At 42.0% G+C, this 15,841-nt stretch overlaps 1 protein-coding gene and 1 pseudogene across 5 annotated transcripts in view; one reads left to right on the top strand and one right to left on the bottom strand.

Moving 5' to 3' along the window:
- Positions 1–518: 518 nt before the first annotated feature.
- Positions 519–8,614, top strand: LOC115111301 (cyclin-H-like; annotated as a pseudogene).
- The window catches only part of LOC115111300 (ras GTPase-activating protein 1-like), a 46,263-nt gene continuing 33,028 nt past the window's right edge, over positions 2,607–15,841 (bottom strand). For 4 of the 5 annotated variants that reach the window (XM_029637214.2, XM_029637215.2, XM_029637216.2 and 1 more), the window contains 7 exons: positions 15,585–15,668; positions 15,330–15,397; positions 13,725–13,813; positions 13,329–13,406; positions 13,069–13,203; positions 3,429–10,017; positions 2,607–3,289 (listed from right to left, as the gene is read on the bottom strand). In XM_029637214.2, the coding sequence (XP_029493074.2) occupies positions 9,934–10,017; positions 13,069–13,203; positions 13,329–13,406; positions 13,725–13,813; positions 15,330–15,397; positions 15,585–15,668 (538 nt within the window). In that variant the 3' untranslated portion in view covers positions 2,607–3,289; positions 3,429–9,933. The remainder of the gene's footprint in view (positions 3,290–3,428; positions 10,018–13,068; positions 13,204–13,328; positions 13,407–13,724; positions 13,814–15,329; positions 15,398–15,584; positions 15,669–15,841) is intronic. The other variant, XM_065011425.1, reaches the window with a different exon arrangement.

The following is a 15,841-nucleotide window of genomic DNA, read 5'->3' as shown; positions in this document are numbered from 1 at the left end:
GGTTTGAAGTCAGGTCACATGACCAAGGAGCTATTGAAATTTGAATGTAAAAAAAGTTTGTACTTCTAACTAATTCAACGAGGAATACAACATGCTGCTCACATTTCCACATATTTATTAGCTTTGGAAAGCTAATTAATGTCCAAATCGTGAAAATAAGACCTGTGCAATGTTGTGCGCTATTTTTCCAACATCATGACACTTATTTGGAGTCTGTGGCTCAAGTGGTTTGAAAACGCGAATATCCTACTTGAAACTGTTTTTTTTTTACCTCGGTGAATTAAGATTATTTTAGAGCTACCATGCATTTGGGAGACCCAGTCCAGTTTGCTTCATTGAACTATCTAATAACGGTTTCAATTTTACAGGCAATGTACTGTCCCATACTATTTTTGGTGGCTAAAGAATTTGCTAGCTTGCTAGGTAACTTACCTTGAACATGTCATGTCTGGTGTCAGTAGCTTCGATTCAATGACATCCTGACAACCTACATGTTCTGTTATGTGCAGAGCTTTACCATGTTTCACAATAGCTCACAGAGAAAGTTCTGGACATTCGACAATGAAGAAAGTATGAAACTGAGATATGAACCCAACCGGGAAATATTGCAACAAAATGCTCACCAGTGGGAAGGTAAAATGATTTGTAGCATGTTACAGTACATGTGATAATGAGTCACAGTGTCTAGTTTTTTTTTTGCACTACAACTTTATGATTATATTTGCCACCTCCCAACGTTGTCGTCTCTCATCCTTTCCTTTATCCCTTCCTTTAAAAAGCCTGGGGTTAGTGACTCTCATGAGGAGTAGGTCCTCTTCAGGCACTATGAGAAGAGACTGCTTGACTTCTGTAATGCTTTCAAGCCTGTGATGCCCAAGTCTGTTGTGGTATGTGTGGTATGTATTTTGTAAAGGTACACCTAATCACTCATGGAAATATACTGCATGTAAACTGAGAGAATCTGTAGGGACTGAATGGGATGCATAGGATAAGGCAGCAGTCATCACTGGTTATTTGGACTAATCAAGATTTCGCAGTTGTTGGCATCTTTTGAATGTTTAAACAGAAGGAGACATTATGCCCATAACTTGCAAAGAGAGAAGGTCTCCATCTCTTCTCTTAACATGGACCCAGAACTTAATTGAGCAGCTGACCAATTATGTGAGTCATTAGTTCTCAGTTAACAGACATTAGGTTACACCGTAAATCTGACCTAACCAGTTTTATGTAAGAGATTAACATTGCAATCATCAACAGGGTACAGCCATCATGTATTTCCGGAGATTTTACCTGAACAACTCACTAATGGAATACCACCCCAGAACAATCATGCGAGTGAGTAGTCAAGGGCTTGATTTTGACTAGTACTCCTATATTGTTATATTAAGAAATACAGTATATAGGCTCCTCTGATTACTTCTTTTCAGGTAGCTACAGATACACTTGATTTCTGAACTAACCTCCATGTCTCTCTCCTCCTCATGCTCGCTTCACAACTTTTCCTTCCTCTGCTCTATTGTTTTGCTAACTTCCCACTCTTTTCATCCAACCTCTTCCCTGGCTTACCTCTTTTTTTCTCTCTTTCAGGCTGACCTGTGCCTACCTGTCCTGTAGGTGGATGACTTTAACGTGTCCAGCACCCAGTTTGTGGGGGATCTTGTGCAAGAGTGCGGCCGGATAGGAGGGCTCTGGAGCAGATCTTGGAGTATGTGCTCCTTCTCATTCAGCAGCTCAACTTCCACCTGGTGCTACACACCATTTACAGACTGATGGAGGGCCTGCTCATAGACCTCAAGGTGGGTGGATGGAAATGGAGATACTTACCAGGTCATTGAAGCTCAGTAGAGATACAGCAGATGAACATAACCTAATGAAGTGTGTTGCTGAGATTTAATGACCGATTTTGTGGACTTGTAGGTGTGTTAAATCTGTACGAATAGAAAACCAAGCAGGTTAGGCTTCAGATAACAGCCCTGTATTGGTGACCTTTACCTCAGACAAGACACCCTCTTCTGGAGAACCCAGAGTCTCTGAGGAAGAGTGCTGATGACTTCCTGAGTCGGGCCACCCTGACGGACACTGGCCTGCTTTTTCCCCCATCTGAGATCGCCATGACGGCCATCCTGAACAGTGCGTCGCAGGCCGGCCTCAGCATGGAGAGGTAGGCCAGCACCAGGGCTCTGTTCTAGACAAGAGCATGGCCCCGTTTCAGGGGATAAGGGCTGAAATGGAATGAAGCCCTAGCCAACATGGCCTCGAGGACTGCAAGTGGCAACTAACATACTTTCATAGTGTATTGTAAAGCAGGGTAGTATTCTCACGTTTTCATTCAATGCAGTAATCTATTAAGTTTCAAACTAGTTTTGTTTTCCACTTTGTTATAGCTATCTGACAGAATGTATGGGACTGAAGGAGGACAAAGAGACTCTCTTAAAGATGTACGATGCGATGATTCCAATTCCAACCACAAGGTGGAAAGCTTGATCAAAGTTGACTGCAAATCAAAATTATACAAATGCTATTCATGGTGTTTCACAGACAATAATTTTCTTTTTACACAGGGATAAAAACTCATGAAGAAGCATGAATTTCTGAAACAAGAGGTGAACGCTTACAAAATGAAGCTTTATTTATTTATTTTTTTACCTTAGTTTGGTAAATATTTTCTTAACTCTTCTTGAACTGCACTGTTGGTTAAGGGCTTGTAAGTAAGCATTTCATGGTAAGGTCTACACTTGTATTCGGTGCATGTGACAAATAAAGTTTGATTTGGAGAGGGCCCATGCTGACTTTGGCACAAACGCCAAAGTGTATGTTCGTAAACACGGAGTATACAAAACATGCTCTTTCCATGACATAGCCTGACCAGGTGAATCCAACTGAAAGATAGGATCTCTTATTGATGTCACTTGTTGAATCCATTTCAATCAGTGTAGCTGAAGGGTAGGAGACACAGGATTGTGACAGGATTTAACATAAAGATGTTAGAGTTGAGACATGGATTGTGTATGTGTGCCATTCGGAGGGTGAATTGGCAAGACAAAAGATTTAAGTGCCTTTGAACGGAGGTATAGTAGTAGGTGCCAGTCATATCGGTTTGTGTCAAGAACTACAACGCTGCTGGGTTTTTCCACACTCAACAGTTTCTTGTGTGTATCAAGAATGGTCTACCAACCAACCAAAGGACATCCAGCCAACTGTGGGAAGCATTGTAGCCAATATGGGCCAGCAGCCCTGTGGAACGCTTTCGACACCTTGTAGAGTCCATGACCTGACGATTGAGGCTGTTCTGAGGGCAAAAGGGGGTGCAACTCAATATTAGGAAGGTGTTCCTCATGTTTGATATACTCAGTGTATTGAGTTAATGAATTAATCTGTCGGTTACAAACACATGCAATTGTTGCATTGCGCAAAAAGAGTATACTTACATGGGTGCACTACCACAACTGGGGAGGTAGAAATGATCAGCTGACTTGAGTAACATGTTCATTTTGTGTGATAGGAATGGCTGTCAGGTAAGGAGAAGATATTCTGTTAAAGACCACTTCAGAGTAAATAGTCTTGCACAAATGAAGCAATACCTTTTGCCAAACATACTAACAGTTTTATTTAGCCAGGTCAAACAAGAGAAGATGCAAAAGATTCACAGTTCTGTCTATCAGGTAGAAAAATCTAAAATGAACACATCCACTATATGAAATGAAGAGGAAGCAGAACAGTTACATTTGTACATTTTGAAGAGAGGAGTTGTGTCACCCATATCGATAGTCTAGTCTATGAACACTTGAGTCAGGTCTGTGTAATCTTCAGTGCATCTAAACTGAGAAACTACAGGTTATCGGCTCCAAGTCTCTAACTTTGAGCTGTTTGGAAAAGCAGACTATGGTTGAACAAAATCAACCAGTTCTCATCCAAATGACAGGGCGGTAAATCTGGGCTTGGCCTGCACAGAAGTTCTCTGTATGATCTTGGTTAGTGTATCGCCAAGGAAGGTGGGTTAGTGAGGGTTACATTGAAGTTGCAATTATATGAACGCTTCTGTTGATGAGCCCAGGCTTAAAAGGGAAGATTTCTCAGTTCCTTTAGTTTCTCAGGCCCAGACATCAGGTTAGTTTCACAGGTTACAAATAGGTCCTACAAACTGTTAAGCTATGATACAAATATGAACCTATAGTACAACTCCATTTAGCAGTCATACACAAACACTGGTTTTGTCATATAAGCCTAAGTGTATCCTATCAACAGGTAAAGCAGCTTATAAAATATATAGCTAGTAGCTTCAGTGATGTGTATATGTACATATACACTGCTCAAAATAATAAAGGGAACACTTAAACAACACAATGTAACTCCAAGTCAATCCCACTTCTGTGAAATCAAACTGTCCACTTAGGAAGCAACACTGATTGACAATAAATTTCACATGCTGTTGTGCAAATGGAATAGACAACAGGTGGAAATTATAGGCAATTAGCAAGACACCCCCAATAAAGGAGTGGTTCTGCAGGTGGTGACCACAAATCACTTCTCAGTTCCTATGCTTCCTGGCTGATGTTTTGGTCACTTTTGAATGCTGGCAGTGCTTTCACTCTAGTGGTAGCATGAGACGGAGTCTACAACCCACACAAGTGGCTCAGGTAGTGCAGCTCATCCAGGATGACACATCAATGCGAGCTGTGGCAAGAAGGTTTGCTGTGTCTGTCAGCGTAGTGTCCAGAGCATGGAGGTGCTACCAGGAGACAGGCCAGTACATCAGGAGACATGGGGGAGGCCGTAGGAGGGCAATAACCCAGCAGCAGGACCGCTACCTCCGCCTTTGTGCAAGGAGGAGGCACTGCCAGAGCCCTGCAAAATAACCTCCAGCAGGCCATAAATGTGCATGTGTCTGCTCAAACGGTCAGAAACAGACTCCATGAGGGTGGTATGAAGGCCCGACGTCCACAGGTGGGGGGTTGTGCTTACAGCCCAACACCGTGCAGGACGTTTGGCATTTGCCAGAGAACACCAAGATTGGCAAATTCGCCACTGGCGCCCTGTGCTCTTCACAGATGAAAGCAGGTTCACACTGAGCACATGTGACAGACATGACAGAGTCTGGAGACGCCGTGGAGAACGTTCTGCTGCCTGCAACATCCTCCAGCATGACCGGTTTGGCGGTGGGTCAGTCATGGTGTGGGGTGGCATTTCTTTGGTGGGCCGTACAGCCCTCCATGTGCTCGCCAGAGGTAGCCTGACTGCCATTAGGTACCGAGATGAGATCCTCAGACCCCTTGTGAGACCATATGCTGGTGCGGTTGGCCCTGGGTTCCTCCTAATGCAAGACAATGCTAGACCTCATGTGGCTGGAGTGTGTCAGCAGTTCCTGCAAGAGGAAGGCATGTTGCTATGGACTGGCCTGCCCGTTCCCCAGACCTGAATCCAATTGAGCACATCATGTCTCGCTCCATCTACCAACGCCACGTTGCACCACAGACTGTCCAGGAGTTGGCGGATGCTTTAGTCCAGGTCTGGGAGGAGATCCCTCAGGAGACCATCCGCCACCTCATCAGGAGCATGCCCAGGCGTTGTAGGGAGGTCATACAGGCACGTGGAGGCCACACACACTACTGAGCCTCATTTTGACTTGTTTTAAGGACATTACATCAAAGTTGGATTAGCCTGTAGTGTGGTTTTCCACTTTAATTTTGAGTGTGACTCCAAATCCAGACCTCCATGGGTTGATAAATTTGATTTCCATTGATCATTTTTGTGTGATCTTGTTGTCAGCACATTCAACTATGTAAAGAAAAAAGTATTTAATAAGAATATTTCATTCATTCTGATCTAGGATGTTATTTTAGTGTTCCCTTTATTTTTTTGAGCAGTGTATATACACATACAGTACCAGTCAAAAGTTTGGACACACCTACTCATTCCAGGATTTTTCTTTATTTTTCCTGTTTTCTACAATGTAGAATAATAGTGAAGACATTAAAACTATGAAATAACACAAATGGAATCATGTAGTAAGCAAAAATAGTGTTCAACAAATCAAAATATGTTATTCTTCCAAGTAGCCACCCTTTTCCTTGACTCTTGGCATTCTCTCAACCAGCTTCATGAGTTTGTCACCTGGCATGCATTTCAATTAACAGGTGTGCCTTGTAAAACGTTAATTTAAGGAATGTCTTTCCTTCTTAATGCGTTTGAGACAATCAGTTGTGTTGTGACAACGTAGAGATGGTATACAGAAGATGGTATTTTACTAAATAGGGCTAAATCCAAATTATGGCAAGAACATCTCAAATAAGCAAAGAGAAACGACAGTCCTTCATTACTTTGACACATGAAGGTCAGTCAATCCGGAAAATGTCAAGAACTTTGAAAGTTTCATCAACTACAGTCGCAAAAACCATCAAGCTCTATAATGAAATTAGCTCTCATGTGGACCGCCACAGGAAAGGAAAACCCAGAGTTACCTCGGCTACAGAGGATACGTTCATTAGAGTTAACTGCACCTCAGATTGCAGCCCAAATAACTGCTTTACAGAGTTCAAGTAACAGAAACACATCTCAAAATGAACTTTGCAGGAGGAGACTGAGTGAATCAGGCATTCATGGTCGAATTGCTAAAAAGAAACCACTACTAAAGGACACCAATAAGAAGACTTGCTTGGGTCAAGAAACATGAGCAATGGACATTAGATGGGGGAAATCTGTCCTCTGGTTGGATGACTCCAAATTTGAGATTTTTGGTTCCAACCGCTGTGTCTTTGTGAGACACAGAGTAGGTGAACGGATGATCTCCACCGTGAAGCATCGAGGAAGTGGTGTGGGGGTGCATTGCTGGTGACGCTGTCAGTGATTTATTTAGAATTCAAGGCACAATTAACCAGCATGGCTACCACAGCATTCTGCAGTGATACGCCATCCCATCTGGTTTGCACTTAGTGGGACTATAATTTGTTTTTCAACAGAACAATGACCCAACACATCTCCAGGCTGTGTAAGGGCTATTTGACCACGGAGAGTGATGGAGTGCTGCATCAGCCTACCTTGCCTCCAATTGAGATGGTTTGGACCGCAGAGTGAAGGAAAAGCAGCCAACAAGTGCTCAGCGTATGTGGGAACTCCTTCAAGATTGTTGGAAAAGCATTCCAGTTGTAGTTGGTTGAGAGAATGCCAAAGGTGTGCAAAGCAGTCATAAAGGTGACTACTTTGAAAATATTTGTTTAACACTTTAGTTACTACACGATTCCATGTGTTAGTTCATAGTTTAGGTGTCTTCACTATTCAACAATGTAGAAAATAGTAAAAACAAAGAAAACCCTTGAATGAGTAGGTGTCCAAACTTTTGACTGGTACTGTGTGTGTGTGTGTGTGCGCGTGCATATATGCCAGTGTGGACTGTAAGCGGCCATTGTGGAGATAGGAAGAGGTTGGGTTGTAAAATCAAGTGAAGTAGTGGTGTGTAGAAAGGGAGTTAAGGCTTTCTTGGATCGGTGCTACATTAGATTTCCCTGAAGGTCGTTGTTATCTCTACGGTGCTTTGGCTAGCCCCTGACCAAAGGTCCTTCAGGAAGGTTCCACTGTTGACAAGGAGGCTAAATGTGTAGGGACCTCAAGGGTTCAAGTCAGGACAAAGGCCAAGGCAGTCAACATACAGGAGATAGTCCAGTTTATAGTTCTCTGTAAGATATACAACTCTGCCATGTAGGCCAAGTCTTCAAAGTGTCCTCTTGTCTGATTTGGCCCTCAAGCTTGAATATAGTTCAGGTTAGCATTGGGTAAGGAGTTACTCATTATTTCACCAGTGTCTGTTCAAGGGCTTTGGGACTGGCAAGAGATTCCCAGATCCAGTCAGTCACGTTCCCATTGCAGGACTCAGTTGGCCATAATGGATCATAATGTCCAGAAAGCTACATGCTCAATACAAAACCACCTAGCTTTTCGGTCCAGCGCTCCATGCCAGTACATGGCTGACTGACTGACCTCGTCCCATTGGTAAAAATCACATTACCTGGATGATGGCAGCCAATGCCATGATGGTGCACTCAGTCCTGCAAGACAAAGTGCACACTGTTGAGGACTGTACATCAGTTACATCTTAATGCCATTTATTGACCATGCCACCATAACCCCTTACACATCCACCCTGCTATGAACTCTGGTCGGTCACGTCACAGTGTTTACCATGGAGCTGTCATGACAGATGTACACTAGACAACGGCGGGGGGGGGGGGGGGGGGGGAGATGTGCATGACTTGAAGGGATGATCATGAGGTGCAAACAAGGAAAACAGAGGTTCTTAAAAACGTATTCCAGCAGACTTAACTCCATGATTGACATTGCTTCAGTCCAGTCAGTTAAAGCTTACAGCTTACACAGGTCAACAATACTACATATACCACCCGATTGTGCACTAACATCAGAAAAAGTACAAATATATATTTTCAATCTTTTTTACAGGAAAAGAAAGGATACGAGGATGATCATGTAGTGAAAGAGCCCCAGATGACAGAAGTTGTGAGTCAAAACCACTTCACATTTTTGCTACCAGTGCCTCATGATTTACAGGTCATTAAATAGCTCTGTTTAATAGGAGCGGACTGATGAAGATCTGGATGACCTATGAATGACGCAAACAATGTTTTTGTTTTTCACCCAACCCCGTTGTCACTGAAGGACTGTCAGCAATACTGGCCAATAGTCTCACAGGTCTACCCAATGTGTGCAAGATTCAACAACGAGAGAAGATTTAGATATTGTGTTATCTTTGAGGCCATACATGATGCTTTTTCAAAAGGTCTCTTCTTCTGTAAGATACATGTTTTATTGGGTGTCAACTTTGAAATGCAAATGTGTTTTTAAATTACTTATGTAGTAAAAATGTGTATATTCCATGGGCATAACATCACTAGGCTCGGAGCACAGTGAACTTGCCAACATTCATTTGCCATACTTTAATACCCATTTTTGAAAAGTTATGATACAAGGCTGCTCTTAAATCTCAAACCTGGGTTTCTAGGTCATAACACAGAGCAGACAGCCCTGAAGGCACTTTAACAATCACTAATTACCTGGGGAAGAACGACTCCATTATCTACTTAGAAAACAACTTTAATAAGTGCATGCATGTCTGATACAATCTGTACTATTCAAAGATTTACTGCTGTAAACATTAACTTTATTTGTATTTATTCTGCATCTTGTCTGGCATTGAGAAGTTAAGGAAGAGTGAACCAAACAATCAAAATGTGATACAATTGGAATAAAATAAAATAAAAAAAAGTTTCAACTATATACTCATGATTCCAGCAAGATTTTTTTTTTAATAGATAAAATAAAACATACTTTCTGCAAGAATCTCCAGACAAAAATACAGAGAAAGAACCCCCAAATACTGGAGACAAATAGAAACGCTAGTTTCAGCACTTTGTGGACATTGTCACAACCATAACAGTAAAAAGCATTACAGGGTCGACTGTAGCTTCTTCATGTCAGTTGACTTTCCTCATATTGAGCAGGGAGATCGATATACTTTGGCAACCTGTGCTGTGTGGAAAAACATGTCTTGGGCATGTGAAGCTTTACTTTGAAATCAAATCTTTGACCCTCTTGATGAAGGGGAATGATACGCATACATGTACCCAAGTCACAGAATCATGAACACTGTTTTCAGAAGAAAAAAAACACATTCACTGTGCATACAGCAGTCTGGTGCAAGTTGAGTTTTTTTTGTTTTGTTTAGGTACTGCGTTGGTTCGGTTTTCTGCTGCTTTCATTGCATAGCTCTTCTGGCATGGGCAATGTGGTGGGTGGGACTGTTGTAGGAGGAGATGGGAGATGGAGGGGTGCCATGGTAATGATTGGAGCATGCTGGGTCAGGTCCCCTGTGTGTCTCTGTGCAGGGAGACAAAGGGAGAGAGCAAGAGAGAGAGGAGGAGTGCTGTACTACCTGTTGCTGTTGGACATGGCATATTGATCTTGTTTCTGCTGAAGGAGCTCAGTGATGGCCAGCAGTTTTTTCAGCACGTGCTACAAAGAGAGTAAACAAGCGAGACAGAGCCATGGTTTACAAATCACGACGACATGGCATGTTTCTGTTACTACTGTCATATTAAAAGGGGAAATCAGCTGTTGTACCAATAAAGTGTACACCCTGCCCGTTTTGCTAAAAAGCAGAGGGATAGCCTGGAGAAATGTAACCACTAAAATTCAGACACGGATACAAGGAATGACCATCCGTGATAACATGGTTAAAACTATAATGTTGATTTGAGGCTATATAGTGTTTGTTTACATTTGCCTTGTTTACACACATTGGAGTGAAATAAGCTTAAATGTTTTGGGTTCTGATGGGGTATGACAGTTGAACTAAGCTCATGAGGAATGTGTAAGTTACGATTCCGCTCTTGCCGAGGGTGATTCCTTGATCCACCTCTATGTAGATGACACCATTCTGTATACATCTGGCCCTTCTTTGGACACTTAACAAATCTCCAAACGAGCTTCAATGCCATACAACACCACTTCTGTGGCCTCCAACTGCTCTTAAATGCAAGTAAAACTAAATGCATGCTCTTCAACCGATCGTTGCCTGCACCCGCCTGCCCGACTAGCATCACTACTCTGGATGGTTCTGACTTAGAATATGTGGACAACTACAAATACCTAGGTGTCTGGCTAGACTGTAAACTCCCCGTCCGGACTCATATTAAGCATCTCCAATCCAAAATTAAATCTAGAATCGGCTTCCTATTTCACATCAAAGCCTCCTTCACTCACGCTGCCAAACATACCCTCATAAAACTGACTATCCTACCGATCCTCGACTTCGGCCATTTCATTTACAAAATAGCCTCCACTCTACTTAGCAAACTGGATGCAGCCTATTACAGTGCCATCCGTTTTGTCACCAAAGCCACATATACTACCCACCACTATGACCTGTATGCTCTCGCTACATATTCGTCGCCAGACGAGTTCAAACAGGTGCAGTTAATACAGTTAATGAGTGGAGAACAGGAGGGCTTCTTAAAGAAAAACTAACAGGTCTGTGAGAGCCGGAATTCTTACTGGTTGGTAGGTGATCAAATACTTATGTCATGCAATAAAATGCAAATTACTTACTTAAAAATCATACAATGTGATTTTCTGGATTTTTGTTTTAGATTCCGTCTCTCACAGTTGAAGTGTACCTATGATAAATTACAGACCTCTACATGCTTTGTAAGTAGGAAAACCTGCAAAATCGGGAGTGTATCAAACACTTATTCTCCCCACTGTATCTCCCTCACTAATTTTAAGCATCAGCTATCTGTGCAGCTTACCGATCACTGCAGCTGTACACAGCCCATCTGTAAATAGCCCATCCAACTACATACCTCATCCCCATAGTTTTATTTACTTTTTTGCACACCAGTATTTCTACTTGCACATCATCACCTGCACATCTATCACTCCAGTGTTAATTTGCTAAATTGTAATTACTATGGCCTATTTATTGCCTTAACCCCTTACGCCATTTGCACACACTGTACAGACTTAATTTTGTTATTGACTGTACGTTTGTTTATTCCATGTGTAACTCTGTTGTTGGTGTCACACTGCTTTGCTTTATCTTGGCCAGGTTGCAGTTATAAATGAGAACGTGTTCTCAACTGGCCTACCTGGTTAATAAAAGGTTGAGAAAAAAAATTCAAGAATCTATTTAATTGAGAAATCCCAAAATGGGTGAAACAGATTGTCCCTTTAACATAGCCGTTCTAGCCTTTCAATCACTGGTTAAATACACTACATGAGCAAAGGTATGTGGACACCTGTCGAACATCTATTCCAAAATCATGGGCATTAATATGGAGTTGGCCCCCACTTTGCTGCTATTATAGCCTGCACTCTTCTGGGAAGGCTTTCCACTAGATGTTGTGACTTGATTCCATTCAGCCACAAGAGCATTAGTGAGGTTGGGCAGTGATGTTGGGCGATTAGGCTCATCTCAGTCGGCGTTCCAATTCATCCCAAAGGTGTTCGATGGGATTGAGGTCAGGGCTCTGTGCAGGCCAGTCAAGTTCTTCCACACATCTGTTAGATGTCCAGAATGTCATTGTATGCTGTTGCGTTAAGATTTCCTTTCACTGGAACTAAGGGGCCTAGCCCAAACCATGAAAAGCAGCCCCAGACCACCTCCAAACTTTACAGTTGGCACTACGCATACCAGGCAGGCAGCGTGCTCCTGGCATTTGCCAAATCCAGATTAGTCTGTTGGACTGCCTGATGGTGAAGTATGATTCATCATGCCGGAGAACACATTTCCACTGCTCCAGAGTCCAATGGCAGCAAACTTTACCCCACTCCAGCTTGGTATTGCGCATGGTGATCTTAGGCTTGTGTGCAGCTGCTTGGCCATGGAAACCCATTTCACGAAGCTCCCGACGAACAGTTCTTGTGCTGACGTTGTTCCAAAGGCAGTTTGGAACTTGGTAGTGAGTGTTGCAACCGAGAACAGACAATTCTTATGCGCTACGCACTCGGTAGTCCCGTTCTGTAAGCATGTGTGGCCTACCACTTCGCAGCTGAAAAGTTGTTGCTCCTAAACGTCTCCACTTGACAACAGCAGCACTTACAGTTGGCTAACTGACTTGTTGGAAAGGCGGCATTCTATGGCGGTGCCATGTTGAAAGTCACTGAGCTTGAAAGTAAGGCCATTCTACCGCCAATGTCTATGGAGATTGCAAGGCTGTGTGCTCGATTCTATACACCTGCCAGCAATGGGTGTGGTTGAAATAGCCAAATCCACTCATTTGAAGGGGTGTCCACATACTTTTGTATATATAGTGTACATATCTACCTCTATCACTCCAATATCCCTGCACATTGTAAATATGGTATTGGAACTGACCCTGTATATAGCTTCTTCCTTTCTCGTGTTCTTATTTCTATTTCTCGTGTGTTTTTATTCTACCCTGCTATTTGTAGTAATGATGATTAATGATAATGATTACTGCATTGTTGAGTTTTCAGCTTGCAAAAGCTTGCAAGAAAGGCATTTCACTGTTCTAGTGCATGTGACATTAAAACTTTACACACCTGCTGTGCTCCCCTCTCATTGCTCAAGGTGCGGAGGTCGTCTGAGTGTGAGACACAGATCTCATGCAGGGCAGCAAGGTCACGGGACAGGTCTGTCCTAAAGTGCTCTGTAGCTTCAGGGAGGTCAGGGACATTCTAGAAAGGACACAAATGCACACACATTAATGTCGTTCCTAGACATTGGGAGAGAATTGCTATGACGTCTACAAGTACCTAAGAGTTCCAATGATGTCTAAAGGAAATGAAAACAGGTAACCTACACCCAACTCATCCAAAAACATGATCATCCTATGTTTGTTGTTTTTGATGAAGGGGTTCACTCCCTCCATGTAGGGCTCCTGGATTGAAAAGAGGAACACTCCATTACTTTCTGACATACAGATGGTAGAGTTATGAATGGGCGAGTCTGTTTTGCATGGCCCCATGTCCTGGGTAGGTGGAGATTTCACTTGAGCCCAATGGAATGGTCTGAAATGTACAAACTCCAGCCCCCACGCCATGCCTAATAAACTCTCCCAATATTATAACTACTGTTCCGTGAACCAGATACAACACAAAGCTGTGAAGGATTACACTTTGGTTTGCCTGTGCTTAGATGACACATGGATAGAAACGTCCCCACACTGAAAAGCGTAGGAGCTTTAAGGAGGTCTTACCTTAGCACCAAACTCTACCAGGTTAGCCAGGTTCTGGACAGACTTGGCAACCAGAGTGAGGGTACGTCCCGCTGTTGCAGAGGGAGGGTCTACACAAAAAAAACAATTGAACACACACGGATATTAAGTAATGTATGGACATCATACTGTTCATTCCAAGCTAAGCAATAATCCATTTCTGAAATACATCGAAGGGTTAACTTTTTATGGCTGCAGGGGCAGTATTGAGTAGCTTGGATGAAAGGTGCCCATATCAAAACGGCCTGCTCCTCAGTCATAGTAGCTAATATTTGCATATTATTATTAGTATTAGATAGAAAACACTGATGTTTCTAAAACTGTTTGAATGATGTATGTGAGTATAACAGAACTCATACTGGCAGGCAAAATCCTGAGTTGAAATCAAAAACAGGAAGTCAGAAATCTGAGCTTGTATGTATTCAGAGTCCCCAATGAAATCCCCTTGAGATATGAATGATGTTGCACTGTCTAGGGGTTCCACTAGATGTCAACCATCAATAGAAATTATAATGAGGCTTCTATGTTGTTGTGGGAGTGAATGAGAGCAGAATATATCAGATGTCCATCAAGCAGCCATTTTGTGATCGCGCTTTTTCCTCATGGTAGTCACTTGCGTTCCATTGCTCACGAACACAAGAAGGAATACTCCGGTTGGAACTTTATTGAAGCTATATGTTAAAAACATCCTAATGATTGATTCTGTACTTAGTTTGAAATGTTTCTTCGACCGGTAATATCACTTTTTGAAATTTTTGTCCGATATAACGCTGACCAGAATTAGCATTTGGATATGTATACCAAACGCTCTAACAAAAGGTATTTGGACATAAATAATGGACATTTTCGAACAAAACAAATATTTATTGTGGACCTGGGATTCCTGGAGTGCTTTCTGATGTAGATCATCAAAGGTAAGGGAATATTTATCATGTAATTTCTTGTTTATGTTGACGCCATCTTTGCGGCTGTGGTGTTTTTACTTTTGAGCGCCGTCTCAGATTATTGCATGCGTTTCTTTTTCCGTAAAGTTTTTTTAAAATCTGACACAGCGGTTGCATTAAGGAGAGGTATATCTATAATTCCATGTGTATGTATTATCATCTACATTTATGATGAGTATTTCTGTTGAATGATGTGGCTGTGCAAAATCACTTGATGTTTTTGGAACTAGCGAATCTAACACGCCAATGTAAACTCAAAGTTTTTTTTATATAAATATGAACTTTATCAAACAAAACATGCATGTATTGTGTAACGAAGTCCTATGAGTGTCATCTGATGAAGATAATTCAAGGTTAGTGATTAATTTTCTTTGTTTCTGGTTTTTGTGAATGCTATATTTTGCTGGAAAATGGCTGTGCTTATTGTGGTTTGTAGTGCTTTCGCTGAAAAGCCTATTTGAAATTGGACACTTGTGGGATTAACCACGAAAATAGCTTTAAAATGATATAAGACATGTATGTATGTTTTATGAATTTTAATTATGAGATTTCTGTGGTTTGAATTCGGCGCCCTCTATTTTCACTGGTAGTTGTCATATCGATCCCGGGAATCGGGATTGCAGCCATAACAGGTTAAGCTCACCAGTGATGATGTTGAACATTCTTGGGTTGAGGATGGCAGGACAGATCAGTCTCAGGAACACAAAGCCACTGGAATAGCCAAACAAGAAATCAGTACTTCAAATCAAAATTGTATTCATCACATGTAGAACTTTGTTAAAATGTTCCCAATAGAGCTCCCCCTTGACCAAGGGCTTCACCATTCCAATTCTATGCGATGCCTATACATGAGGATTTCAGATCGCAAAGTAGAGTTATGGTGTCTATCGTTAGTTACCTGACCACCCGGGTTCTCATAGTGGTGTTGGGCCATTTCTGCTGCACTGACTTCTGTAGACACCCATAGATATATCGTAGAGTTCTGAAAGGGTCAATGAGAGAGAAAATGTGAATACTGGAATGTGACTTAAATATACTGTATACACATCAAACTACCCTTTGGAGCTACTTTCATGTTTTCAGTTAATTTGTTGGTTTGTCCGATGACATAAATTGATTGTACAACAGAAGAACGTCATGATATAAGGTTCAAAC

Source organism: Oncorhynchus nerka, linkage group LG27 (genome assembly GCF_034236695.1).
Source record: "Oncorhynchus nerka isolate Pitt River linkage group LG27, Oner_Uvic_2.0, whole genome shotgun sequence".
Classification (NCBI taxonomy): domain Eukaryota; kingdom Metazoa; phylum Chordata; class Actinopteri; order Salmoniformes; family Salmonidae; genus Oncorhynchus; species Oncorhynchus nerka.
Note: the sequence above shows the minus strand (reverse complement) of the source record. Positions and strands in the feature narration are given on the sequence as shown.